At 43.7% G+C, this 27,532-nt stretch overlaps 1 protein-coding gene across 2 annotated transcripts in view; it reads right to left on the reverse strand.

Moving 5' to 3' along the window:
• The window catches only part of NR2C2 (nuclear receptor subfamily 2 group C member 2), a 99,206-nt gene that overhangs the window by 14,949 nt on the left and 56,725 nt on the right, over positions 1 to 27,532 (reverse strand). For both annotated transcript variants that reach the window (XM_059390387.1, XM_059390386.1), the window contains 8 exons: positions 13,016 to 13,216; positions 10,939 to 11,041; positions 8,364 to 8,543; positions 7,293 to 7,440; positions 6,444 to 6,537; positions 2,995 to 3,128; positions 1,788 to 1,965; positions 517 to 638 (listed from right to left, as the gene is read on the reverse strand). In XM_059390387.1, coding sequence (XP_059246370.1) covers positions 517 to 638; positions 1,788 to 1,965; positions 2,995 to 3,128; positions 6,444 to 6,537; positions 7,293 to 7,440; positions 8,364 to 8,543; positions 10,939 to 11,041; positions 13,016 to 13,216 — 1,160 coding nt within the window. The remainder of the gene's footprint in view (positions 1 to 516; positions 639 to 1,787; positions 1,966 to 2,994; positions 3,129 to 6,443; positions 6,538 to 7,292; positions 7,441 to 8,363; positions 8,544 to 10,938; positions 11,042 to 13,015; positions 13,217 to 27,532) is intronic.

The raw sequence follows: 27,532 nt of genomic DNA on the forward strand, positions 1-27,532 counted from the left end.
GCGTGGTCTCTGAAGGGGGCTGGGAGACACACCTTGCACCTATGCTCGAGAACAGAGGGCCTGCAAACGCTGCAGGGGAGGAGCTGGCACTGGAGCACAGAAAAAGGGGCCAGCCACGTCAGCTTTCAGCCCTGCCTTGGAGGATCTACATCTAGGACGGTCTGGTTGGTGCACTGTGAACGGTATGACCTTATCTGAGAAGCCCCCAGGTGCAGCTTCACTCTACTTGTCTCAAGATTTCAGATGACTCCTGCCTTCTGTTCCACTAGATCCCTGGCTCTTAGCACCAAGTCCTCAGCATATGGAGAAGGCCTAAGAAAAGTTTGAGGAACACTGAAGCACTGGCAGCCATTGTCCTCAGCTCCTAGTCCATGGAGTGTATTTAATACGAAAATCAGCATCACTGGAGCAAGACCATAGGTACAAACTAAAAGGGTCCTCAGATACCTTCCAGGTCATTCCTAACAAAGGGAAGGCTTTTGCTAAAGGATACACACAGAGAAAAAGGCCACTTACCCAAGTGCCTGAAAGGCTGGGATTGACCTGGCCCAGTGCATGGAGAGGAAAAGCAGGCGGGATGCTGACTCGCAGATGTAGTGCACATTGAGGTACTCTGGCATCGGGCTAGGCATCGTGAGCTGGAGAAGAGGAGGCACACAGCACAGGAGGTGACGGAGAGACAGGGCATGGCTTTGTCTGTCAATGTGAACTGCTGTCATGTCTCAACAGAGAGCCTAAATTGTGTGACCTCTAATGCTGAAGTTCTGGGCAGATCCCCCGATGAAGCCTGTGTCCTCTGCAGCAGGGGGCTGGCACCGATGCCCTGTGCTCCCTGGCCCAGTGGATTAGGCTCTCGTGGCCCTTGCAATGTGGTCAATGATGGTGACCTCCCAGGTCACTCACATAAAGACAAACTTTTCAACTCTTGCCTCAGCTAAATCAGTATTTCTTCTAAGGCAATTCTATTTTGAGCCATAAGTTAAAATCTAAATTAAATCAGGAACAGGGGTCAACTTCACAGCTAGTAGGCATCTGGCAGGTGGCGGGGGCTGAGCAGAAGTCTATGTGATGGGAGGATGAGATCCCACCACCAGAATGTTCAGGACTGGGCTCTAGAGCTCCACTTTCCAGAAGGGGAATTAATGCCTTTGATGCTGGAATCCCACTGATGACCTATATTCTTGGCACTGGTGGGCAACTATGAGCAGGGACCCAGTCTTCAGTGATTGGTCAGGCCTCTGTAGTAAAGAACACCGAGGGGACAGTCTGTAGCCCTAGAAATTGAGAAATTGAGAAATTGTGGCTTTGGGGAACGTGGGAGTATGTTTCTGAAGTGAGGCCAGTGAAGGAGCATGTGGGGAAGACTAACATCCTTTTTTAAGGAGACAGGAGATCTATTTTCTGTGGCGCAAGACAGCAAGCAGTCATGACCAGCAGTCAGGGACGAGGGCTGGCTGCCTGCATGCTCGACCAGACATTTGCCTGTCTGAGCCTATGCTGGAGCCCGGCCGTCTTGGAAAGCAGAGAAGGCAGAGCAGTCCAATAAGAGCTCTTGCTGGGCAGCACCATGTTGGCCCCTCCTGGCAAGGACAGGCCACACCTGCTTCAGGGTGTTACCTTCAGAGCCAAAACACTATGAGCAAAACACAAGTGACAATTCTTTCTAATGAGAATAGTGTTCTGGTATACAAGGTCTGGATCCAAACAAAAGCCAAGAGTATGAAAGATTTTAGCTTCAAACTGTAGGCTGGGGAGGCTGTGGCATGTGGTTGGCTGAAACCACTCACCTTAAATGTGACATGAGTGTCTGAAAGGAGGGGCCCTTCGACCTCAATGATGGGTGTGGATTGGTCTCTGCTGATCACGTGGATTCCGCCTCCTCCACTGGCATCTATCCCATCTGCTAGGCTTGGAGGTGAGGAGCTGTCTGTGGTATTAAGTGCTTTAGCTAAGGTATCAAATGCCCTGTGAGCAAAAATGAAGCAGGCAGTATTGTGAATCCACAGTTTTAGGAGGAGAAGAATTCTAGCTGATCTAGAATTACCTAGATCTAGAGAAACAATACAATGGGGAAAAGATCATTCAAGTCTATCTGTTGGAGGACACGATAATGAGAGCTTCTGAGGATAAATGTATCACTTAGTTCCCATGATCTACACATCATCACGGGTACTAAGCGATATATTATTTATTTTCACACATAATTTCCATTTTTCACAACTACTCTCCAAGGTAGAACCCTCTGCATTTTACAGATGTGAAAGCTGAGGTGTAGAGATGTTAAGTAACTTTTCTAAGACCAACCATCCAGTAAGCAGTGGAACCAGAACTCTACCTAACTCAAATCTCATTCTCTTTCCATTGGATCTAGATCTTAATTTTGCTATCAGACCTCAAGAGAATACGAGGACCAGGGTGTTCCTGTGGCCTCCGGCTGTGCATCTGCCCAGCCTGGCAAGACAGGAAAGAGTGGCCAGTCCCGCAGGGAAAGGGGCAAACACGATAGCTGGGCGGTGGGGAAGAAATGCCGTCTGCAGCCAGTTACTCGTGTCTGAGACCAGCTAATGCCATCTGTCAGTAACACCCTGAAAGACTAAAGCTCTAGACTATTTGGAAAAAAATATACATGAGAAAAACAGGCTAAAGCAGAAGTGGGAAAGGGATGAACTATTAATGTTTAGTCAAAATAAAGACTGATACATGTCACACCTGTCTACTGAAGGGTTTTCCATGCTTCCACTGAGTCACTAAGTCATTTCCTTTTTCATTGTTTGGAATGAAAAACAGTTTTGATTGTTTCATATCACATAATATAAATGGGTCCATGTTCCCATAGTTACAATGTTAGAAAGAAGACAGACATGCAGGAACACTGTGACGATTTTACAATCCCTGATTCAATACAGGGTGGGGGGTCAGACTGCTGCCACCCGCTCTCAGGCAGCAACAGAGTGTGGGCGTCACTGGGGAGCGTCCACAGTCACGGCATCGTACCGGGTAATTTCACTCGCAGACTGGTCCTCCGGCTGCATTTCCGAAGCGTCACCATTGTTCAGGGATTCACTTAAGTTGGCAAGGGAGGTTACTACATTTGCTAGTGTGCCCAGAGCTCCCTGGCTTGTTTCAGCCTATTAAACACAAAATAAGAACATTAAAGATGAATACATCAACACACACACAAAAGGCTCTCAGGCCAATGAAGGTATAATGTTAGTTTAAAAACAGCTTCTATGGGGTGTGACCTTAACAGGGCAGGAGGTGGGAGATCTTTTTGGTGATGGAAGAGTTATGTGTCTTGATTGTGGTGGTAGTTACACAAATGTACACATAATAAGGTAACGCAACAAAAACAGACAAACTGGATGCCACCAAAATTTCAACTTCTGTGCTTTAAAAGGTATTAAGAAAGTTAAACAGAAGGCCTGGCTGGCTCAGTCAGTGGAATGCGCAGACTCTTGATTTTGGGGTTGTTGAGTTAGAGCCCCACATTGGGTGGAGAGATGGCTTAAATATAAAATCTTAAAAAAAAAAAAAAAAAGAAAAAAAACAGCTATTAAGAAAGTGAAAAGACAACCCCCCCTTTCCACACACAAAAGACAACTCACAGAATAGGAGGTATTTGCTTACAAATCATTCATTTTAATAATGGTTTAGTAACCAGACTAACTCTTATAGCTCAATAATAAAAAGACAAATGAGTTTTTAAAAAATGGGCCAAGGATTTGAACAGGCATTTCTTCAAAAAGGATATATAACTGGCCGTTAAGTACATGAACGGATGTTCAACATCACTAGAAATGCAAATCAAAACCACAATGATACCATCTCACACCCAACAGGATGATTATAACCAAGAAGACAACAACAACAGGTATTGGGAGGATGTGGAGAAAGTGGACCCTCACACACTGCTGGAGGGAATGTGAAATGGTGCAGCTGCTGTGGAAAATGGTCTGGCAGCTCCTCAAACAGTTTAAACACAGAGTTACTGTATGACCAACCATTCCACTCCTAGGTACATACATAAGGGAAATCGAAATGTACCTCCATAAAAAACTTGTGTCCAAATGTTTGTAGCAGCACTATTCATAATAGACAAAAAGTAGAAACAACCCAAATGTTCATCAGCTGATGAATGGATAAGTAAAATACGGCTGAGCCATTCAATGGCTTAGTATCCGGCAATAAGAAGGAATAAAATGCTGACACATGCCACAACATGGATGAACCTCGAAAACATTATGTCAAGAGAAAGAAGTTAGTCACCAAAAGCCATATATTGTAAGATTCCCTTTATATGAAATGTCCAGAATTGATAAAACCATAGTCAGAAAGGAGAGTAGCAGTTGGCGGGGGCTGGAGTAGGGGGAGAGGGGAGTGAAAGCTTAATTGGTACAGGGTTTCTTTTTGGGGTGATGAAAAATGTTCTAGAATCAGGTAGTGGCGATGGTTGTACAGCCTTGTGAATATACTAAAACCACTGAACTGTGTACAGAAAGTGTGAGTTTTCTGGTAAATGAATTGTATCTCAATAAAAAAAGAGGAAAGCAAAGACATACAGACACAAATGTCTGCTGTGTCTAGATCATGAAAGTGAAAAACTAGAATAGTGGAAGAGACCCTAAGCACAGCACTGCTTCATAAATCCCAGAACCACCACGGAACAGAACATGGTGCAGCTGCTAAAAGATGTGGGCCATCACCACGAGGGACACATGGCAGGAATGGGAGTGAAGTGAGAAAAGACAAAGACCAGGTGGCCAGCACCGTGAGGATGTCACGTCCTGGGTGTTGCGCTGTGCGGCAGGCCTGCTGCATAAATGGCCGGGGGCGCCTGTAGAAAGGTGGCATGGGATCTCTGTGAGACTCTGTATTTAGTCCAAGCACACTGTTTTGAATTTTAGTGATTTCAAAGTCGATGGCTGAAACACAGCTTCTGAAAAGAGCTATCTTTAGGTGCTCTGTCTCTACCCTATCATTCATAACAACCTCCTGGGATGGGTATGGTCACTTCCATAGCACAGAGGCAGGAATGGGGTGCAGCACATGTCTGATTCTGCAGCAGCTTTCTCTTCACTACTACTTACATAGCACACGGTGTCTGTCCCTTCTTTTCCATCCAGTGATCACGGCTAACTCCTTACTTAAGGAGAGCTCCCTGCATGCTGCCAGCTTTAGGAAAGTAACTTACTCCAGTTCCTCTGCGCCCCCGTGTGGCGGCACCAAGGGAAGCAGAGATGGAGGAAAGGGGGCGCATGGCTACCAAGAGCGGCGCTGGGCTCTGGACCCAGGACCAGCTGACCCTGGAGTCTCTCGGTTCTTAGTCTCAGTCTCTGTGTGGATGGCACCACAGACAAGCTGCTGTGAAATCCCTTGGTAATCAGGTCTTAGGGTTATTCGGGCCTTCCTTTCAGGCTTCTGGTTTCCCTCTACCCCACTAGGCATCCATCACTGTCCTAAGTGTCAACTTGACACTCAGGTGTGATGGCCATGTTGCACGCAGCACCAGGGCCCAAGGACAGGAAGCTCAAGGCCCAACCTCAGGACCACAGGATGGAGGGCCCTCACTGATGCCCTTCTTTCCCAAGACAGGCTGTTCTCACATACTGAGTGGGCACAGCGATGTGCACGTGAATGGACTGGAAGGAAGCCTGTGGGTAGGACCGCTCTGGCTCTCAGGGCAGTGAGCAGCTCTGCCAGCTCTGTTACCAAGTCCCTCCTTTTACAGAAGGAATACTGGAACTCAGCCATGGCTTGCTGCTACTTCATCATTATTGGGTCACATCAGGAATGAGATAAGAAATATAATTCATTTTCTTGCCTAGATAAAACCCCAGTCCTTCGTTATCTTCATGGGGATTAGCCAGCTATCTCTCTCCTGGATTGACAAACACCTCTGTTCACAACATGTTAAATTCCCTATGGCTGATTTGTTCTTAGTTTTGCAATTGTCAGAATCCTGACTGAACTTCCTCCTGCAGATCAACTAATTAAAAAGAATGGGGTGTGGGGGGGTGGATAATGTAACACTGTGTGTCAACCATACGTCAATTAAAAAAAAAAGATGAACTAGGGGCTTTTGCAAAAGGACATCTGAGGATAAGCAGCCATTTCCACAGCATACCTGTAGTTTGCTAATGTGTGTACTGGGGTGGGGTGGGGGTTGTTATTGAGATGAGAGCCACTGAGTTTTCACCAAACTGAACTCTAGACCCTGACATGTAATAATGACTATAACCAGCCAGCCCCAAATTTCTGAAAAGCTGCCAACATTCCTAAAACAAACCATAGGATGGCTATATAAGAAGAAATAAACAGAGATGCGAAAGGCCAAGCTAACAAGGTAGTCTCAGAAGCTAAGAAGAACAGAGGGGGCACACATTCAGAGAAGCAGTCTGCACTGCAATACAGAGGTGGAGGAGAGAGTAAGTAGAGAACATCACCTTGGAATCCGTGGCCAGGAGAACTGTACCATCCTCACGTATCAGAGGCTGTTGGATGTTCACAAGCATCCCTGGATCAAGAAGACCTGTTTGTCTATTTAAGACATAAAGAAACCCAGAGTAGCTTCCAACATTTAACACACAATATGATCACAATGCATTGCCCTGTCCCTTCTACAGTGGCAAAGCTGCCTGAATAGCAGAAAAGCTCTAACTTGACTCGGTTATCGAGTGACTGAACCATCACCCCTTCTCTCTAGAATGAGATGAGCACAAAGTTGGGCCTACAGCCTGAGACAGGATGCCACACAGATACACATCCCCTTGGCTTCCACGCTGACCACAGACTGTAGCCGCTTTGTTAAATAAAGCCAATGTGATCTTCAGAATATCACCAAGAATTCTCAACTCTAGTTCTCGCTAGGACACAGTCTGGATTTCTTGTTTTCCCTTTTTGTAATGAAGTTCAATAGATTACATGGAAAAAAAAAAAACAAAACAAAACCATAGACGTCAACTTGTGTTAACTCTTCACATCATTTGGGACTACCCTGGGACTTGGGCCTTTTGTCTATACTGCAGAGAAACCCTATCTTGAATTGCAGAGCAACATATGAATAACTACAGGACACAACCTGAGACCCCCAGGCAGGAGAAAAACCCCATCTTCAGGTCCGTCCACAGGTGTGACTGGAGCAGCTCCAAAAAGGGTGGGATGAAGCAAGACAAGGCTGAAGGCTGGGACAGTGGGGAGGGAGCCACATACGCTCCTTCCAAGAACATCCAGGCCTCCTCTGATCAGCTCATAGGCTGATGGTAGTGTTGCCCTTTGTCAAAACAGAGACTGACCTTGCTCCATCTTTATCTGCCACAAATGTGGGAGTGGCTATCAGAGGACTTCTCAGGTCCTTCCGGATATAGATTTTCTCAGTTGAAGCAGCACAATTGCTTGGTTTCTCCCGTTGTACATCAAAGGGCTTCCGTTCACTCTGCACAGCTTAAATCACAACATAAATATTCATGTTTAGATGAACAAGTCATTACAAATTACATCCTTCATAGGAAAGTCTTCCTTAGTAAGTCTGCTACTATAGGGATGATAAGCTCTGGTGCTAGACACATCCGGCTCAATTTTCAGAGGGCTTTTTAGCCAAAGGGAAGAAAAGCTCAAAGCCAAACAAGGCCACTCTTGGTCTAAAGAGTGCAAGCTCACTGCCTGCTAAGAAACTTCAGCATGGTCTTGTGGGGGGTCCACACGGAGCCCTCCGGATTTTCACTTTTTGCTGCTCACAAAATGCACTTTCCAGGAAGGGAAATCTTTATCCATCTTTAAGTGGGCCCTTAACAGAGAGCTTGTCCAGGGCCACGTGTCATAGAGAACCATTCTAATGTCCAATTCAAGCCTGCATGGCTTCTGCAAATTGTTTAATGGTGTGTCAGCTTTCTGTAACACTAGCAGTCTCTCCCTCCAGCAATCTGGTCGAGAGAGCTACATGGGCCAGAAACAACTGAAGGAAATAAAGATCTTTTTTAAAAGAAAGATAGTATGAACCCCAGATCCAATATGTAAGAAAGCTAAGGGGTCCTATTTAGAGAAGGATGCTGTGGCTGAGAGAGGTGCCATGTTTTCCCCACGCCTCACAGCTCCCAACTGGCAGAGCTGGGGTTTGATACTCCAAAGCCTGTGTTCACCCCATTGCGCTGAGTTGCACGCCGAGTTATCTGGGGGAGGCTTCCACACACATCATGGAGAATGGTCAATCGCAGCAGCATGGGTGCTGGACCACCTAGCTGACAGAGAAGGGAAACAACAGGAAGCCTCAGTGGATATTTTCCTCTTAGAGTATTTTAAAGCCAGGTATAGAAATCTTGCTTCCTCCAACTAGCTAACTCAAGTTGCTTGCTCACACAGTTACTCACATTCCATCTTCATGCCCATCTCTAAGCATTTTTTCAGCCGGCAAAACTGACAGCGGTTCCGGTGGTGTTTGTTTATGATACAGTCTTGGTTGCTCCGGCAGCTATAGGTCAGATTTTTCCTTACACTCCTTTTGAAGAAACCTTTGCAACCTTCACAACTAACAGCCCCATAGTGACGGCCTAAAAGGAGAAAGAGTGTGTGAAACAGATCACCAAGAGAAGAGGTGGTCCATCAAAGGCCCGTTTCTAAGGGAAGGCCATCAAAGTGACCAGGGCATGGTATCCGGTGAGGGCAGCCACGGGACAACCATGAGCCTGGGCATGAAGCACGGCACTTAGGTCTTCCCCTAATTTTCCTATAATCTTTAAAGTAGCCCTGTGACATCACGATAGAAAAACAGAAGTTCCGATAGGTTACATGACAGCTGGTAAATGGCATGACCTAACATGCAGCAGGAGCTCCCAGAGGATGGCTGAGCGGTACTGCCTGCCATGCACACCTGGTTGTGGCCCCACAGAGCCGGGCTCCTGAAGCCTCCCAGTGCTCCTGTCCCACCAATGGTGGCATGTAGCAGAAGCATGCGTGGGCTGTTCAAGGACCCAGGGTCCGACTCCTCTCTTTACTCTCTCGGTGTGAGTCAGGTCCTGGGCCCTAGAGCTACCCTGGGGGAGTGCAGAGGCTATGGTTATGTAGCCCCAAGGTGAGGGAAGGGTACATGCCATGTGGCTCACTTTGGTTAGGTATTCAGACTCTCTTGGAAACACAGTTCTAGAAATACATTTATTACATACAGTTCTTTTTTTCTAATCTGTACTTTGGTGTCTCTAACTTCTAATGCCCAGTGACATTAGAAAGAGCCCCCTACCTCAGAGCACCCTCCCAAATATACCAAGTGCTTCCACATGCATGACCCATCCTTTGTTCCCAGCTGGCAAAGAAACATGGATAAGCTCTCCTGGTTTGATCTTTTGTAACCCAATATCATAGCTACATTGCTAAGAAACATTTCACCAGATCATCACTGATGGCAGCTACTGAGCATCCCACTGTCCTGAACTCTGGCATGCAGAGCCATTCCCCAAGTATGTACTTGGAAGGTCTCAATTTTGTGTCTTGAAGAGTAGTACTAAAGTTGCTGCGTAGACATCATTTTTCCTTCCTTGCAGTGTATTTCCTTAGCCTCTCTAGACTTTAGAGGGACATCTGTATCTGGAGACTGTGGTACTATAAGCCTATGATTAGGCTATTCCTTTAAGCCCAGAAGGGGACTGACAAATGGGGAAGTCAAGCAGATTCTGTGGCCTCATTCTTATGTCTATGCTTCATTCATTTGTTTAAAAGTTTGCAGAGTTCCTGTCCTGGCTGAGCAAAAAGCTAGGATATAGAGATGGCATGTTCTTGCTCTAACAAGAAGAGCCCATTCGGTGTGGAAGTTGGGCCTGTAACAATCAATTGTAAGAGAATGTAACAAATGCCAGAGCCGTCTACACAAAGGATGACAAGGACACAGGCAGCACTGGCTTCAGAGAAGGGGTGGGATGGGCTGGGTTTTGCCTTGTTCAAGATAGGAGTGGGAACAGAGGCAGGGCACCATGGCACAGCAAATGGTACCATGAGCTAGGAGGGGACTGGAGCTTCTGACATGGATGTTTGTGGATGTTTGTCTGGGCTGTCCTCCTAATATGCTTGGTCCAACCTTCTGTTTAACCAGGACCACAAAGTGTCCAAAGTTCCTGGGAATTCTGTGACTACAGAATAAAGTTGAATCACAAAACTCAGGCCTGTTCCCACAGCACAGCTGGAAAAGCACCTTATTAAATCCTTCTCCACCCTGTGCTCACTTCGGTAGCACATACACTAAATACTTTTCCATCCTTCCTGCTTCCTGCCCTTCTTACCTTCTATAGCTCCCTGGCATTAGCAAGCTGAAGTCTGAACTTCTGGGACAAACATTTTCTCCAGTCTCCTTTCACTCACATCCTAATCACAGAAGTCCAGGAGCTCTTCCCCAAAGACACACCATGGGTGTGGACAGTAAATTCACCAGGCCCTGGCTCCACCAGCCAGAACACCCTTCTGCTTTACCAACATATTCAACCTCCAAGCCTCACAGAATTTGACTGCCGCTGGGGGACCTTGCCTGAACCTGAGGCTCCAGCCAGGATCTCATGCTCTCACCTCCTTCATTACAGTAGTTACCACACAGGGTTATAGTGAGCGGATGACAGAGAAAGTTAGGATGAAGAAGAGAGAGATAACACATGTTGTGAAATAGCAAAGCACTGTGCTAATACTACCCCCAAATAAATGACTGCTTTCTTGGTAGTACGTAAATATTTGACACACAGCCCAGATTTATAAGTCACAGAAACAGTGTCTTGACTCCTTTTGATTCTAATAATCTGACAAACAGGTCTGCTTATTTGTATCACTATCCTGCTCAGAAAAGTGGAGTTCATGTTTTAAAACCTACAAACCTACAGAAAATGTTCTCTCTCTAATAATCCTCCAACCTCTATTTGGTTCATGATACTGGACCATGATGTGTGCCTAGCAAAACCTAGGGTTACTTACCAGAGGCTTTGTCGCCACAGACCACACAGTATTCTACTACCTGTGGCCGCTGGACGTCGGCTTTACCCAGCAAGCGCTCCACAGAAGCAGAGTCCGTGACGATCTAAGAAAAACCCGGAAATAAGCGAAGTGCTATTAAAAACCAGATCATAAAAAAAAATTAACGTTTAACTATAAATTCCTAATCTTGAGTTTCTAAGCAGGAAAACCCTGGGCAGAACTGGGAAAATCCTACTTGACAAGTTAGTGACATTAGGAATGGCCCTGTTGCTCCCCTAGACTGCACCCCTTCAGTGGTGATGATAGTTGGGGGGCATGTGTCCAAGGTTAGGCACTGGTTTTCACTCACATACTCTCCCATCTGGCTAGCATAACTCGGATGTCCAGGATGGGGGGCCATGTGGAGAATCACATGCAGTGCTTTGACATGAATGTACCGCAGGACCTTCTGGCTCCTTCTCTAATCCCATGAAACAGCTTGGAATGCATGCAAAAAGGTATATTTGGCAGAGAAATAATCAAGCTTTATTAGTTAATATACCAGGTCTCTCCTTGAGGCAGCTGGGCGTAGAAAGACTAGAAACAGGCGACCTCTGAAACCTGTTATTTCTCCTTCACTTGCAGGTTACTTTCTAGGTGACAGTGTTACTCACCTGGAGGAATACTGTAACTGCCACAAGTATAAGAAAGTGAAAAAATTGCTCTTTAAATAATGTACCAACAAGAACCATCATGGTTATTGCTGTGTGATGGGAATATATATAGAAATTACTGTGTAAAATGATCTCTTACAAAACATGCAACAAAATCAACAGCCACCTTCTCATGAACAAGGAGAAGTCTAAAAAAGCAGGGAGCAACTTTAATTTCAGTTGATCAGAATGTACTCTGGGAAAGGAGGCAGTATTTACTAACTACATTATGAAGAGTCTCAGAAGTGCAGTTCTGAAAGCTGAACATCACTTGTGTTCTGAACCCAGTTCTATCAGAAGAAAAAAAATCCTTCCCTTATTTTTCTCCATAGTACAAAGTCCCTCCCCACTCAAAACACATGGATTCTTAGCAGCATTATTCATAAGAGCCAAAAGGTAGAAGCACCTCAAACATCCAACAACAGATGACTACATAAAGTGTGGTCTATACATACAATGAAGTATTATTTTGCCTTAAAAAAGAAGGAAATTCTGACATAGGTTACAAGATGGATGAACCTTGAGGACATTATGCTCAGTGAAATAAACCAACTGCAAAAGAAAAAATATTGTAGGACTCCACTTATGTGAGGTCCCTAGAATAACCAAAGTCATAAAGACAGAAAGTAGGATGATGGCTGTCAGGGCTGGGGGAAAGGAGAGACCCAGAGTTCACAGGTGCAAGTAAGGACAGAATGAAGAGCTAGGACCATTTCTGACGACCTGGAAAAGATGAAGTGAGATTTAGGAACAAGTCAGTCCCCATCTGGCTGTGTCCAGCCCTAGGTGGGGCCCCTAAAATAACAGGGGCCAAGAATTGCCACCATCAAGCTTAGGTTAGTTAGAGCATTCTCCAGTGGCCTTAGTACCAGCTTGCTCAGGCCAGTCTCCTGTGGGCCACAGACTGTCCTGGCTCGACTTCTACCCCATCTGAGCACTGAAGCTTGCTGCCTCCTGGGCCTTGCCACTCACTTGCTGGTTTTTTACTTTAAATATTATTTATTTATCTATCTATTTATTTATTTATTTGAGAGGTAGAGAAAGACAATGAAAGAGAGAGAGCATGAGATTAGAGAGGTCAGTGGGAGAAGCAGACTTCCTGCTGAGCAGGGAGCCCGATATGGGACTCAATCCCAGGACCCTGGGATCATGACCTGAGCCGAAGGCAGGTGCTTAACCAACTGAGCCACCCAGGTGCCCCCTCCCTTTTTTTAAATATATATTTTTTTATTTTGGTTTTTTACTTTAGCCAAAGCAGCAACCTAACACACTTGTAGGTCCTCGAAGGACCTTCTAGAGATGGACGTGGCCTTCAAGGCAAAGGAGGAGTCAGAAACAAGTTTGGCAGCTGAAGTGCTGAAACAAATGCCTGTCAACAGCCTTACCTGGATCCTGCCAGGGACAAGGTTGTCCGAGGTGGTAAATATGAGCTGCTTAGCACTGGATGTCTCCGGGGAAGCCAGGATCACCTTCCCAGTTCCAGCTCCATCTGGGCTGGTCAGGATGAACTGCTGCTTGGGGGATCCGGAGGCGTCCACTGCGGTGACTATCTGGATCTTCTGTCCTGTCTGCTGGTCTGTCACAATCTACAAGACACAACATGGAGGCTGCTCTCATGGAGTATCATGTGACTCGTGTACTTGCAGGTACTGCTCAGAGTGGTGACTGCCCAACGCCGTCCTGGAGTCAATGCTGGTCTAAGATGTAGTTTCACCAGTGCATGGTGAAATGAGAAAAATGAAACACAATCGTGAGCTTTTCAGGGACCAATTTTCATGGAGCTAATTTTATTTCAGGATGATATCATTCCTACTATTTTTAATTAAAATGTCCTTAGGGGCAGTGGTGGGGTCCTAGATGAAGGTGGTCAAAAGATACAAACTTTCCGTTTTAAGATAAAAAAAAAAGGGTACTGGAATGTGATGTACAGCATGGCGACTATAGCGAACTCTGCTGTGTGGTGCATCCAAAAGTTGTGAAGAAGGTAGATCTTAAGAGTTCTCATCACAAGGAATAAGCCATTTTTTCTTTTCTTTTTTAAAAAATCTATATGAGATGATGGATGTTAACTAAACTTACAGTGGCCATCATTTCATAATACAGGTAAGTCATTAGGCTGTACATCTTGAACTTACACAGTGTTGTGTGTCAATTATATCTCAGTAAAACCAGAAAAAGCAAAGTCCTTTTATGAAATGGAGATAATATTAGTAGATGAGTTTAACTTAAATAAAGAAAGAAAGAGAGAAAAAGCCTTGTCCCAGGCATAATAAAGTCCAGAAAAGTTGTGACCCTGAGTTCTCCAGAGGCTCCCACCATTCACTGTTCAGGGGGCCAGCTGTCAGAGTCTGCCTCTTTCCAGAGTCCCTGCCTAACTGCATCAGTTACGATCGAAATAGTAGCTACAGCAAGAGAGACTTGTCATTCCTGCTCAAGAAATTCTCTGAAGCTGTCCTGCCTTCCTCAAGGCTGAGTGCCCAGCTTTGGAGCACTGCCCACCTTCTTCCTGGGGCACCAGCAGTCCCTCACAGCAAATAGGATTTTGGGGGCTGCTGTGGGTGGGCCTTGGACAGAGAGAGAGGTACTACATCTCTGGCTGGAACTCCCTTTCCTCTACAATATTTATGGGCAGGGATGCCTGGGTGGCTCAGTTGGTTAAGCCACTGCCTTCAGCTCAGGTCATGATCCTGGAGTTCTGGGATCGAGTCCCACATCAGGCTCCCAGCTTCTTGGGGAGTCTGCTTCTCCCTTCTCATGCTCTCTCCCTCTTTCAAATAAATAAATAAAATATTTAACAACAACAACAACAACAACAAAAATATATATATATATATTTATGGGCAGGTCTGGTATCCGTGCTACATCTTGATAGATGCTGACTTGTGACATAGCATTCCAAAGTTCAGAAAGCAAACTCACAAAGACTCTAGCACAACAGCTTTGCCAACTATCCAATATGGAAAACCAGACAATGCTGGTTGGTTCAAAAGAAAATGACAAAGACCCAATCACTTAATTATGTTTATTTAGAGTATCCACTATATGTCAAACTCTGTTCTTTGTACTAGGGAGAGGGACATGAACACAACAGAGCTCCTACCCCGTGGAGTTAACCTTATATAGGGGGAAACAGACCATGAACACTGATACTGCAGAATATCAGTCATGGTACGTATCATAAAACTAAAAAGCAGAGTAAAGAGACAAAGCGTGTCAAGGGGAAGGAGGAAGAAGGGCTGCTTTAGAAAGAAAGAGCTCTCTCATGGGGGTGATGCTGAGCAAAGACCTGGATGAAGCAAGAGAGGAAGCCATGCAAATATGGGCAAAGTATGTTACAGGCTGAGGGCACAGCAAGTTCAAGACCAGAAAGAAGAGCAGACTGGGGACAGATGATACATGAACAAATCCTTAGCTGATAGTGGGGCATGAATCCCAGCATACCATCATTTGCTACTGAAAGGTCAAAAGATCTTGAAGGATGAAGAAGAACAGATTTAGCGAATGAAAAGAAATACCTTTCATTGTTACAACCTGTAGCATACATACCCAGCTTCCACTGGAAAAGTAAAACATGAGACAAAGGGGCACCTGGGTGGCTCAGTGGGTTGGGCCTCTGCCTTTGGCTCAGGTCAGGATCTCAGGGTCTTGGGATGGAGCCCCACATCAGGCTCTCTGCTCAGCAGTAAGCCTGCTTCCCCCTCTCTCTCTGCCTGCCTCTCTGCCTACTTATGATCTCTGTCAAATAAATAAATAAAATCTCAAAAAACCAAACAAACCCCCAAAACACAGAGACAGAAAACTTTATAAGAATTCTCTTTTAAACACCCCCCCCCCCCACTGAACTGAAAGGCTGGCTGACACACACACTTCTCTCAGCTGCCACAGAAGGCACTCCTTCCTTTGTTAAAAGAGAACAAGCAAGCCTTTGAAAAGCCCTTATAACCTTGAGATCTGGGAGTAAAATGTCTGACTTCCTTTTCATGTCTATCAAAACTTATCTCCTTCCTAAATTATTTTCTCTGTTAAATAATGAAACGGTCATGTGATTTGAGAGGGTCTTTCAGTCACCAGCTATAACAAAGGCAAGGCTAGTAGAAGTCCTTCACGTGTTCAGAGGTGACACACTCTGCACCTGAGTACACACAATCACTGCCATGTCACCGCCTTTGATGCTATTCCCAGGTCTCTTGGTCAAGGTACAGCAGGTATGGGGCAGGGGTGGGAGGTAGGACTGACTGGGTCTAGACAGGGACTAGTGGGGCTATATATAACATATCATATGTAACAATGAGTGTGGCTCAGATTATTTTTTTCTTTTTTCCCTTAAAGACTCAGGCTCACAGAGGCCAAGGGTGACCCTTAGACAAACAAAGGCCTTGCTGACAAGTATCAGCAGACGGATACCTGTTTAATGAGACCAAGGAAACATCAAATTGAGGATGTATCCAGACTTATTAAATCTCCCATGGAGGGGTGGAGAAGAGGTGTTGTTGGTAGAATCATGTCCCCTCAAGAAAGATGGTTACATCTGATCAAGTTGAGTCCATACTGGTTGAGGGTGGGTCCCAAATCCTGTGGCTGGTGTCCTTACTAGCAGGCCTGTGATGACAGGCAGAGAGGAGTGTTGTGGCTACAGGTAAAGAACACTGAGGACTTTTGGTCACTACCAAAAGCTAGGGAGGAAAGCACAGAGGGATGCTTCCCTAGAAACCTACAGAGAGCATGCCCCAAGCAAATACCTGGATCTTGGGCTTCTGCAAGAAAATAAATTTTGTTGTTTTAAGGCCCCAAGTCTGTGGTAATTTGTTATGGCAGCCCTAGGAAATGAACATAAGAGGCAGACTTTATTTAATCTCTTCACTTGGAACAAACATTCATACTTTCTGCTTGTATGCCTTGTTTTCTCTGTGACTTTTTTTTTTTTTTTTTTTTTTTTACAGAGGGAGTGAGCAGGGAGGAGGCACAGAAGGAGAAGGAGAGAGAGAATCTTAAGTAGGCTCCATGTTTAGCACAGAGCCTGACACAGGGCTTGATCCGTGACCCCTGAGACCATGACCTGAGCTAAGAATTGGGACGTTTCACTGACTGAGCAACCCAGGTGCCCCTCTGTGACTCTTAAGGCCTTCCAAGCCTGCCGACACACAGTATTGCTACAACTCGTTTTGAAAAGGTATTATTTGTTCCAATGTGACTGATATATTATGGAATATTCTGTGCATAATATAAATCTTGTGTTTATGCAGGATTTCTCCTGAGAAAGAGCAGACACACAGAAAATGACCCCCAGGTGAGCAATATGGGAATAGGTAGCTCAGTGCACGTGGTGTTGCAGCTTTCCCTGATTTCAGATCACTCATTCACCACAACTCCAGAGCTACAATCCTCTCACATTCCCTCCACAAGCAAGCTTCAGGCCTCTTTCAAGGAAAAGTGCCATATTTATTGTCATTATTATGTATTTCTTAACCATTTAATGTAGGTAAAACTGCAATTTAAATTAAATTAAATTCATACTTGCTTTTTTATGTGTCACCAACAATTTTTCAGTGTTATGCCACCAACCCCGTATACCCCCATAAGCCCGGTAGTTTCCAATGCAGAATTTTGCACAGTATGGAAATTTTTAGGAAAAGGTATATCACATTATAGCACATTATAGCAGAGCTGACAACATACTCTACCGGCCTAAGGCCCTCCCTACTTCCACCCCCAAAACATCTTAATGTGACCTGACTTACTGCCATTCTCCTCCATGTTACCCACTCTCTGTTCCAGCCAAGCTGGACTCATCATTCGTGTTGTAAAGGAGAGTCTGCAAATGGACAGCCTGAAGGCAAAAAACAGTCACTGTATAACTTTCGCTTGACCTCCCAGAGTTTAAAATTTAAAAAACTGGTTGCCAATAACTGAGGATAGAGTATTTACCATAAAAATCAGATTTACAGTTCTTGTGACAAGCTGGTAGCTGTCCCCACCCTAGCCCCAAGTTCCCCTGTGGTTATCGACTGGCTGTTTGTGGCTGTCCCTTTGGATGGGGCACAGGCTCTCTGTCTGGCCCTAATTCCCACCCTGCCCACCTTCTCTACTGCCACCTGGTCCTGTAAACACAGGTCTGTGATCCTGAAATAGGGCTTTGCAGCTAGAGCTATGAATGGAATGCTCATTCTACTGCTTCCCAACTAGGTCACCGTGGAACAGGTATATGAGCTTTGTGAGGCTGTTTTCTTATCTATAAAAAAAGGATTACTAAGAAAGTGAACGATATGTTTGAAGGCAGCTGGTACAAGACCCAGAACATAAGAGGACCTCGAAAAAAATATTTCCTGCTCTAAGCTCTCACATACTTCTCTACTCACTGGGAAGGTTTGTCTTACCACTTTCATCTCATCGAATCTCTCCCTCTGACTTGGGCTCACTCACTCACTCATTCATTCCTCAAATACTTACAAAGGGTCTTCTCTATGCTGGCCACTTTGCTAGATTACACGCATTATGGAGATGGCTCCTGCTCTCATGAAGCTTCTATTTTAGTGGAAAAGTGGCAAAAAACAGAACAGCCAATGAACAATTTGTGATAAGTGTTATAAGGGAAAAGATCTGGCTAGAGTAGGAAAGAGTAACACAAGCACTTAACTTTTTAGAGACATCAAGGAAGGCTTCTGTGTTAAGGTGGCATTTAACTAACACAGGATTCAAGGCTAAGTAAGAAGGGAGTTAGAAAAAGGTTTAGGGAAAAGTGTGTTCCAAGTAATGGGAAATGTTCTGGGATATGGAAAGTCCTAAGAGGAAGGAACTCAGAACTGACATCAGGCCTATGGACAATGAAGGGTGGCCCAGGAGCCTAGGGAGGGAGGTGGGCTGGCCCTGGTGGAAGTCAGGATTTCTTCCAAGTACAACAGGAGTCATTCAAGGGTTTTGCCCTCCTAAATAAGGGTCTTCAGGTTTCTTATGCTATTTTATGTCTATCTTATATACTATTCTATACAAACACATACATTTTTAAATATATAAATACATATAAAATTTGTCACACTGTTCCAAGTCAGTGTATATTAAAGCATAAGAAAGAACAACAGAAGAGATAATTAAAAGTAAAGGCAAAGAAACTCTGTTAAAATTTTTTTTGACCTATGCAAAAAGGTATATGAATCTTTTACTCAAATACAAATTTCAGTTCATGAATAGTTAGTGCTACTCACAGGCAAAGATCAAACAAATATATTCTCCACTCAGCCTCACTAATTCAATCCCTAGAACGTTTATGTAGATAAAATATTTGGCAAAGCTTTCCTCTCTAAATAATACAAAACAGTGTTTTCTAAATACATTTAGGCCTTGAAGTGAGGGAATGATGGACTTTGCATTTTAAACAGATATTCCTGGATGCTGGGTGGAAAAAATATAGAACAGTAAAAGTGGAAGCTGAGAAACTGTTCGGATGTCCCTGGAGGAGCCAGGTGGGAGCTGAAGATGGGGGCTGTGGGTCTGGAGAGCAGAGGACCATTGCAGGATGCATACGGGAGGGAGAAGCGACAGCACATGCAGGTGGGTACAGAAGTGAGGAGTGAAGAATGAAGAGCCAGGAATGACTATTGGGTTTCTAACCTGAATAAAGAATGGCATGGTGGATGGAGCAAGGGTTGACAGGAATTCAGAGGTCTGTTTTTGGCCTGGCAAATATGAGATGCGTAAGTAGATATGTCAAGTAAAATACCAGATAGATGAATGTGGACCTCAAAGTATATTTCTGGTTTCAACTTCAATGTAAAGAGCTTAGAAGTTACCATTTCATCTTCACAACAAGAAAAGGCAAGACCGAGGCGCCTTGGTGGCTCATTCATTAAGCGTCTGCCTCTGGCTCAGGTCATGAACCCTATGATCCCAGGGTTCTGGGATCAAGCCCCGCATCTGGCTCCCGGCTCAGTGGGAAGCCGGCTTCCCCCTCTCCCACTCCCTGAGCTTGTGTTCCCTCTCTCACTGTCTCTCTCTGTCAAATAAATAAATAAAATCTTAAAAAAAAGGGGGGGGCAAGATAAATGGAAAATCATCAACTTCCCTTGGACTTATCAGAGAACTTGAGTGTGCAGGGCAAATCCATCCCCAAATCTGGAGAGGTGGGTTCACAAAGTCTGAGATCTGCTTAGGTGGAGCAGAAGTCAACCTGGAAGAACATTTAAAAGGTAATTACAATGAACTGCTGGAGACTTAGCACAGATTAGAAGAAACTCTTGGGGGCCACAGTCTTAGGAGGGTCAGGGGCTTTAGAGCTAGGAATCCCACTTGGTTATCAAGGTGAAGAAATGAGAAAGATTCCCTGGTGGCTTTGGTAGGGGAGGGGGAGGATTTCTGTAAAATGAACTCAAGGGTTTCTTCTGTAAAATAAACACAGGCCTATTCTGCAGGGGAAAACACTGTACTTGAGTCTTATCCCACCTGGGGAAAGGGAATTTCTTCAGCTCCAGGCTCCTTGGACCTTTCTATCTTAGAGAAGGAGGTAGGGAGTAAGGGAAATCAATACACAGGTGAGAGCCTGCAATATGATTTATAAGAAATATATAATTGGTCATTCAGATGACAAAAACATATTTTTCAGATATATTTGGTCTTCACCTACAGTTCCTAGAAATGCTTTAAAGCCCCAAAAGAGAAACAATGTCTTGTTATTAATGAAGGTGACTTTTGGGACCCTTCCCAAGGGCAGGGGCTAGTTGCCAGAAGGATCAACCATGTGATTAAAAGGTTGGAACTTTCAATATCCCCCCTCTCCCAAGGGCAGGGGTATAGGAGGGGGGCTGGAGGTTGAATCAGCCAGTTGTCAGTTACTTAATCAACCATGTCTCTGTAATAAAGCCTCCATAAAAACCTAAGAGAACAGCTTTTTGGCCCTTTACAGAGGGCTTCCATGCTTGGGGAACCAGAACACTTCTATGTGTCACCAAGCTGGCCCCAAGTTTCATGAGGACAGAAGCTCCCTTGTTTGGCATCTTGCCCAAGGTATTTTCATCTGGCTGGTGATCTGTACCCTTTAACAAACTGGTAAACATGAGTAAGTGCTTCCCTGAGTTCTGTGAGCTGCTATAGCAAATTAGTTGAACCTAAGAAGGTCACTGTAACCTCCAATCTGTCACTGGTTGGTCAGAAGCTCAGCTAATAACCTGGGACTTGTGACTGGTGTCTGAGGTGAGAGTAGAGGTCAGTCTTACAGGGCTAAATTACTAGTCTGCAGAATCTGATACTATCTCCATGCTGACAGTGTCAGAATTGCTTGGTGTTGTATATGTGGGACCCCCTCCAACCCCACCCCAAAATTGGAACTGGGTCCTGGAACTCTTATAAGTAGCCCAGGGACACAGGTCCACTAAATACTGAGACTTCATCATACAGTGATTGAATGCTTCCCCTCCATGACACTTTACCACCCCACCAAGAGGGCTCCAGTGTAACAGTGGATTATGGCTCCAAGAGCTTCAAGACACACACTCTCTGAGGAGGAATATCCAAGAAGCCCAAAGTCAGGAGGAGAGACGGAGACAAAGACACCAGAGGAACCTGAAGCCTCTGGACCTACAGCCACAGCAAACGTCACATACAGTTCAACCCTGCCAGATTAACATAAATCCTCATGGCAGAGGCTTATTTACTTTAGTTCTTATTATCTAACAGCAGATACTGTATGGTTTTAAAAAGAATATGTGCAAGAAATGTCAAAAGGCAAGAAAAACATAATCAGAAGAGACAAAACAAGCATCAGAATCAGACTCCAGGGCGCCTGGGTGGCTCAGTTGGTTAGGCAACTGCCTTCGGCTCGGGTCACGGTCCCGGAGTCCTGGGATCGAGTCCCGCAACAGGCTCCCAGCTCCATGGGGAGTCTGCTTCTCCCTCTGACTTTCTCGCTTCTCATGCTCTCTCTCACTGTCTCTCTCTCAAATAAATAAATAAAAATCTTAAAAAAAAAAAAAAAAAGAATCAGACTCCAAAAGGACAAAAATCTTGGAATGACCAAACAAGAAACTTAAAATAGAAAGATCAATATGTTAAGGTCTCTAGAGGAAAAAGTACAACGTGCAAGAACAGATATGAAATGTAAGAAGATGGAAATTCTCAGGAAGCAGGAAATGCTGGAAATAAAAAATACAGTAACAGAAATGAAGAATGCCTTGATGGACTGGTCAGTACACTGGATACAACCAAGGAAAGAATTTGTAAGCTTAAAGATAGGTCAATAGAAACATCCCTAACTGAAATCCAAAGGGAAAAAGTAATGAGGGTAAACAAAACAAACAAACAAACAAACAAAAAACCGAAACCAGAGTATCCAAGAACTATGGGACAATTTCAAGATATAACATATGCATAACGAATACCAGAAGGAAAATGAAGAAATATTTGAAGTAATAGTGGCCGAGAACTTTAAAAAATTAATGACAAACATCAAAGCACTAATCTATGAAGCTTAGAAAACATCAAGCAGATTAAATACTAAAATACTACATCTAGACATATCCTACTTGTAAGACCAAATACAAATTAAAGAGGCTTAATTCTCCCTGGTGAAAACAAAGGAAGAAACTTCTTTCCCTTCTCCCTTTCTTTTTAGAACTCTTTCTCTGCCTTCTTCATTTGTATCTAAATCTTTATAATGGTTACCTAAGCCTCTTGCCCGTCTCACAACTCAGGAATATTTTCTCTAGGATCTGGGAGCCATTATTTTGAAATGTAAACTTCAGGAGATAGCTCCCTTACCTCTTAGGCTTCTGGAACAGGAAGAGCCTAATTTGGTGGGTACCTTACACTTATATGCAACTACCTCCCACAATAAGGATTTAAGAAAATTTCCCCCACCTCCATGCCCAATAAAGCCAAATAACTAGCACAGGTGGGTCTCCACAATTTCCACAGTAAAAACTAGGATCTTGAAAATATGCATATGTATGGGTTCTACCTGCATGGCTATACAAACAAGTGAAATTCCTGTCTTTGCAATTCCTTAGAAGACTGCCTGTAAGGCATATCACATTCTGATTTAATGTTCATTAAAAAAAGAAAAGAAAAAAGCACTTGGCTGTCTCAGTCAGTGAAGTATGTAACTCTTGATCTTGCGGTTTTGAGTTTAAGCCTCACATTAGGTGTAGAGATTACTTAAAAAGTAAATCTTAAAAAGAAGCAAAGCAAAGAAAAAAAAAACCTGTTTTTTTGTCTCCTCTACCTTTACGGAGAGGTTTTCTAGGTTGGGAGAGATTTTGTTTAGTTATATTTCCTTAACATATTCAAACCACAGAAAACCAAAGACAAAGAAATACTGAAAGAAGGGGGAGGTGAAGGTGGGGGAAAGGGAAACACCTCACCTATAGAGACACAAGGGTAAGATTCATTGCAGATTTCTTATCAGAAACCACAATAAGCCAGATGATAGCAAAATGAAAGAGTTCAAATGTTGAAAGAAACCTCCAAAGTAGAATTCTATATTTGACAAAAATATCCCTCAAAATTGGAAGAGAGTCCATCAGTGGATAAAGACTGGATAAACAAACTATGGTATATCCATACAATAGGGTATTATTCAGCCATGAAAAGGAATGAAGTACTGATTGAGTTGACATCATAGATAAATGAAGATTATGCTTATTGAAAGAAGTTAGACACAAATGTCACATATTATATGTACATGAAATGTCCAAAATTGGTAAATCCACAGAGATAGAACATAGACTGCTGGTTGCCAGGAGCTAGAGGGAAGGAGGAACAGGGAGGAGGAACACAGAGAAACTGCTTAATGGATAAGGGGTTTTATTCTGGACTGATGGAAATGTTTTGGAACTAGACAAAGGTGGTGATTGTACAACACTGTGAATGTACTAAATGCCACTAATGTTCACTTTAAAATGGTTAATTTTTTTTCTTTTTAAAGATCTCATTTCTTTATTTGAGAGAGGGGCAAGAGAGTGAGAGAGCATGAGTAGCAGGGAGGAGCAGAAGGAGAGGGATAAGCAGAGGGAGAGGGATAAGCAGAGGGAGAGGGATAAGCAGACACCCGACGTGCAGCATGATCCCAGGATTCTGGGATCATGATCTGAGCCAAAGGCAGACGCTTAACCAACTGGGCCACCCAGGTATCCCTAAAATAGTTAATTTTATGTCCTATTAATTTCGCTTAAAATAATTTAAAAACAACAAAAACAAAAAAGTCAAGGAGAAATACTTTCTCAAATAAAAACTAAGAGAAGTCATCACCAGCAATCCTGCCCTGTAAGAAATGTTAAAAGCTTTTCTTCAGTTATTAAAGGTACAGGTTAGAGGGGCGCCTGGATGACTCAGTGGGTTAAAGCCTCTGGCCTCAGCTCAGGGCATGATCTCGGGGTCCTGGGATCAAGCCCCTCATTGGGCTCTCTGCTTGGTGGGGAGCCTGCTTCCTTCACTCTCTCTGCCTGCCTCTCTGCCTCTCTGACAGAGATCTGTGATCTCTGTCAAATAAATAAAATCTTAGAAAAAAAAAACAAAGGTACAGGTTAGAACCTGGATGTACATAAAGAATGGAAGAGCACTGTGGGAGTAAGTGAAAGTAAGATAAATATTTTCTCATTCCTAATTGATCTAAAAAAAAATAACTGTTCAAGTCAATAATAGTAACAACACACAGGGGGATTACAGCATGTGGATTAAGTGAAATGAATGATAGCAATATCATAGGGGATGGGAGGAATTCAGGACACTGTTATAAGGAACCTATATTACATGTGAAACAATAGTATCATTTGAAGGTAGGCTTATAAAATGATTAAACTTCTAGTAAACAACTGTAAACTTCTTGTAAACAACTGAAAATATCTGTAAAGATGTGTATTTGATACATTAAGAGATAAAAGGGATCACGGGCGCCTGGGTGGCTCAGTGGGTTAAGCCGCTGCCTTCGGCTCAGGTCATGATCTCAGAGTCCTGGGATCGAGTCCTGCATCGGGCTCTCTGCTCAGCGGAGAGCCTGCTTCCCTCCCTCTCTCTGCCTGCCTCTCCATCTACTTGTGATTTCTCTCTGTCAAATAAATAAATAAAATCTTTAAAAAAAAAAAAAAAAAAGAGATAAAAGGGATCACACAAATTGCTCAATCAAAACCAGATAAGGCAGAAAAGCCTCTGGCAACAAAGAAAATAGTTACACACACGGTTGATATTAATCCAAATATATCCATAGCCTCTTTAAATCCCAGGGTTCTGGGATCGAGCCCCGCATTGGGCTCTCTGCTCAGCAGGGAGCCTGCTTCCCCCTCTCTCTCTGCCTGCCTCTCTGCCTACTTGTGATCTCTCTCTGTCAAATAAATAAATAAAATCTTAAAAAAAAAAGGCTATATAATCAAGACAGTATGGTTTTGGCATAAAAAAAGAAATGTGGATGAATGGCAAAGAAGAGCCCAGAAATAAATCCACACAAATATGATTAATAATTTATGACAAAGGAGCCAAGAATATACCATGGGGAAAGGACAGCCTCTTTGATATTTGAATGATATTGGGAAAACTGGACAGCCATGTATAGAAGAATGAAATGGGACGACTATTTTACACCATCTAAGATCAACTCAAAATCAAAGAAAGACATGGGGCGCCTTGGGTGCTCAGTCGGTTAAGTGCCTGTCTTGCTTTTGACTCAGGTCATGACCTCTGGGTCATGAAACTGAGCCCCATGTCAGGTTCAGCACAGAGTCTGCATGGCATTCTCTCTCTCCCTCTTCCTCTGAGCCCACCCCCCACTCGCATTCTCTCTCTCAAACAAAGTCTTAAAAAACAAAACAAAACAAAACAAGGGAAGATTTGATTTTAAGACCTGAGACCATAAAGCTCCTAGAAGAAAACATAAAAAGATAGTAAACTTGACATCAGTTTTGGTGATCTGACACCAAAAGCAAAAATGAACAAGTGAAACTATATGAAACTGAAAAGCTTCTGCACAGCAAAGGAAACCATAAACAAAATGAAAAGACAATCTACCGAATGGGAGAAAATATTTGCAAATTATGTATCTGTTAAGGGGTTAATATGCAAATTATATAAAAACTCAAACACCTTGGGGTGCCTGGGTGGCTCAGTGGGTTAAAGCCTCTGCCTTCGGCTCAGGTCGTGATTCCAGGGTCCTGGGATCGAGCCCTGCATTGGGCACTCTGCTCTGTGGGGAGCCTGCTTCCTCCTCTCTCTCTGCCTGCCTCTCTGCCTACTTGTGATCTCTGTCAAGCAAATAAATAAAATATTAAACAAAAAAACAAAAAAACTCAAACACCTCAACAGCAAAAAACAACCTGATTAAAAAATGGACAGAAGATCTGAACAGATATTTTTTTTTTTTTTTTTTTTTTTTTTTAAATTTTAATTTTTTTTAGGGGGGGGGGGGGGAGAGCAAGCACAGGCAGACAGAATGGCAGGCAGAGGAAGAGGCAGAGGGAGAAGCAGGCTCTCTGCCGAGCAAGGAGCCGGATGTGGGACTTGATCCCAGCACACGGGGATCATGACCTGAGCCGAAGGCAGCTGCTCAACCAACTGAGCCACCCAGGCATCCCATGAACAGATATTTTCTAAAAGAAGACAGAAAGTTGGCCAACAGATACTGAAAAGATGCTCAACATCACTTATTACCAGGGAAATGCAAATCAAAACCACAATGCACTATCACTTCACACCTGTCAGAATGGCTAGTATCAAATAATAATAATAAAAAGTAATACCAAGTGTTGGCAAGGATGTGGAGAAAAAGGAGCCCTCATGCACAGTTGGTAAGAATATAAAATTGGTGTGGCCACTATGAAAAACAGTGGCTTTAATAGAACTATCATATATAATCCAGCAATTCCACTTCTAGGTATTTATCCAAGGAAAACAAAAACCACTAGCTCAAAAAGATATATGCACCTCAATTTTCATCACAGCATTATTTATAATTGCCAACATATGCCAACATATGGAAACATCGTATGTGTCTATAGATGGATGAGTGGATAAATAAAATGTAGTATGTATGTTATGTGTGTTTATTATATGCAACTGAGTACTGTACAGCCATAAAAAAGAACATAATTTTGCCACCTGCAACAACATGGAGAGACCTTGAGAGCAGTATGCTAAGTGAAATAAGTCAGGCAAAGACAAAGACTATATGATCTCATTTACATGCGGAGTCTCTGAAAAAAAAAAAGCAGCTCATAGGTACACAGCACAGACTGGTAGCCCCCTGAAGTGGGGAGGTTCGGAAGGGGGTCAGAATGTGCAAAAATGGTCAAAAGGTACATATTTCCAGTTATAAATGTCACAGGGATGCAACATACAGCACAGTGACTACAGTTAATACTGTGTTGTAAACCTGAAAGTTGCTAAGAGAGTAAATCTTAAAAAAGTTTTTAGTACGAGAAAAAAAATGTCTCACCACATATGGTGATGGATGGTAACCTGACTTACTGTGGTGATCATTTCACAATATATACAAATATCAAACCATTACACTGGGGTGCCTGGGTGACTCAGTCGGCTGGGTGTCTGCCTTCTGCTCAGGTCATGATCCCAGAGTCCTGGGATCAAGTCCTCCATTGGGCCCTCTGATCAGCAGAGAATCTTCTCCCTCTGCCCTTCTCCCCTGCTCTTGGTCTCTCTTGTGCACACTCTCTCTCAAATAAATAAAATATTAAAAAAAATCATTATGTTGTAGGGGTGCCTGGGTGGCTCAGTGGGTTAAGGCCTCTGCCTTCTGCTCAGGTCATGATCTCAGGGTCCTCAGTTTTGAGGCCCGCATCAGGCTCTCTGCTCAGTGGGGAGCCTGCTTCCCCCTCAGTCTCTGCCTACTTGTGATCTCTCTGTCAAATAAATAAATAAAATCATACAAAAAGTAATTATGTTGTATACCTGAAGCTAATGTGATGTGATAGGTC

Source organism: Mustela nigripes, chromosome 2 (genome assembly GCF_022355385.1).
Source record: "Mustela nigripes isolate SB6536 chromosome 2, MUSNIG.SB6536, whole genome shotgun sequence".
Taxonomy (NCBI): Eukaryota; Metazoa; Chordata; class Mammalia; order Carnivora; family Mustelidae; genus Mustela; species Mustela nigripes.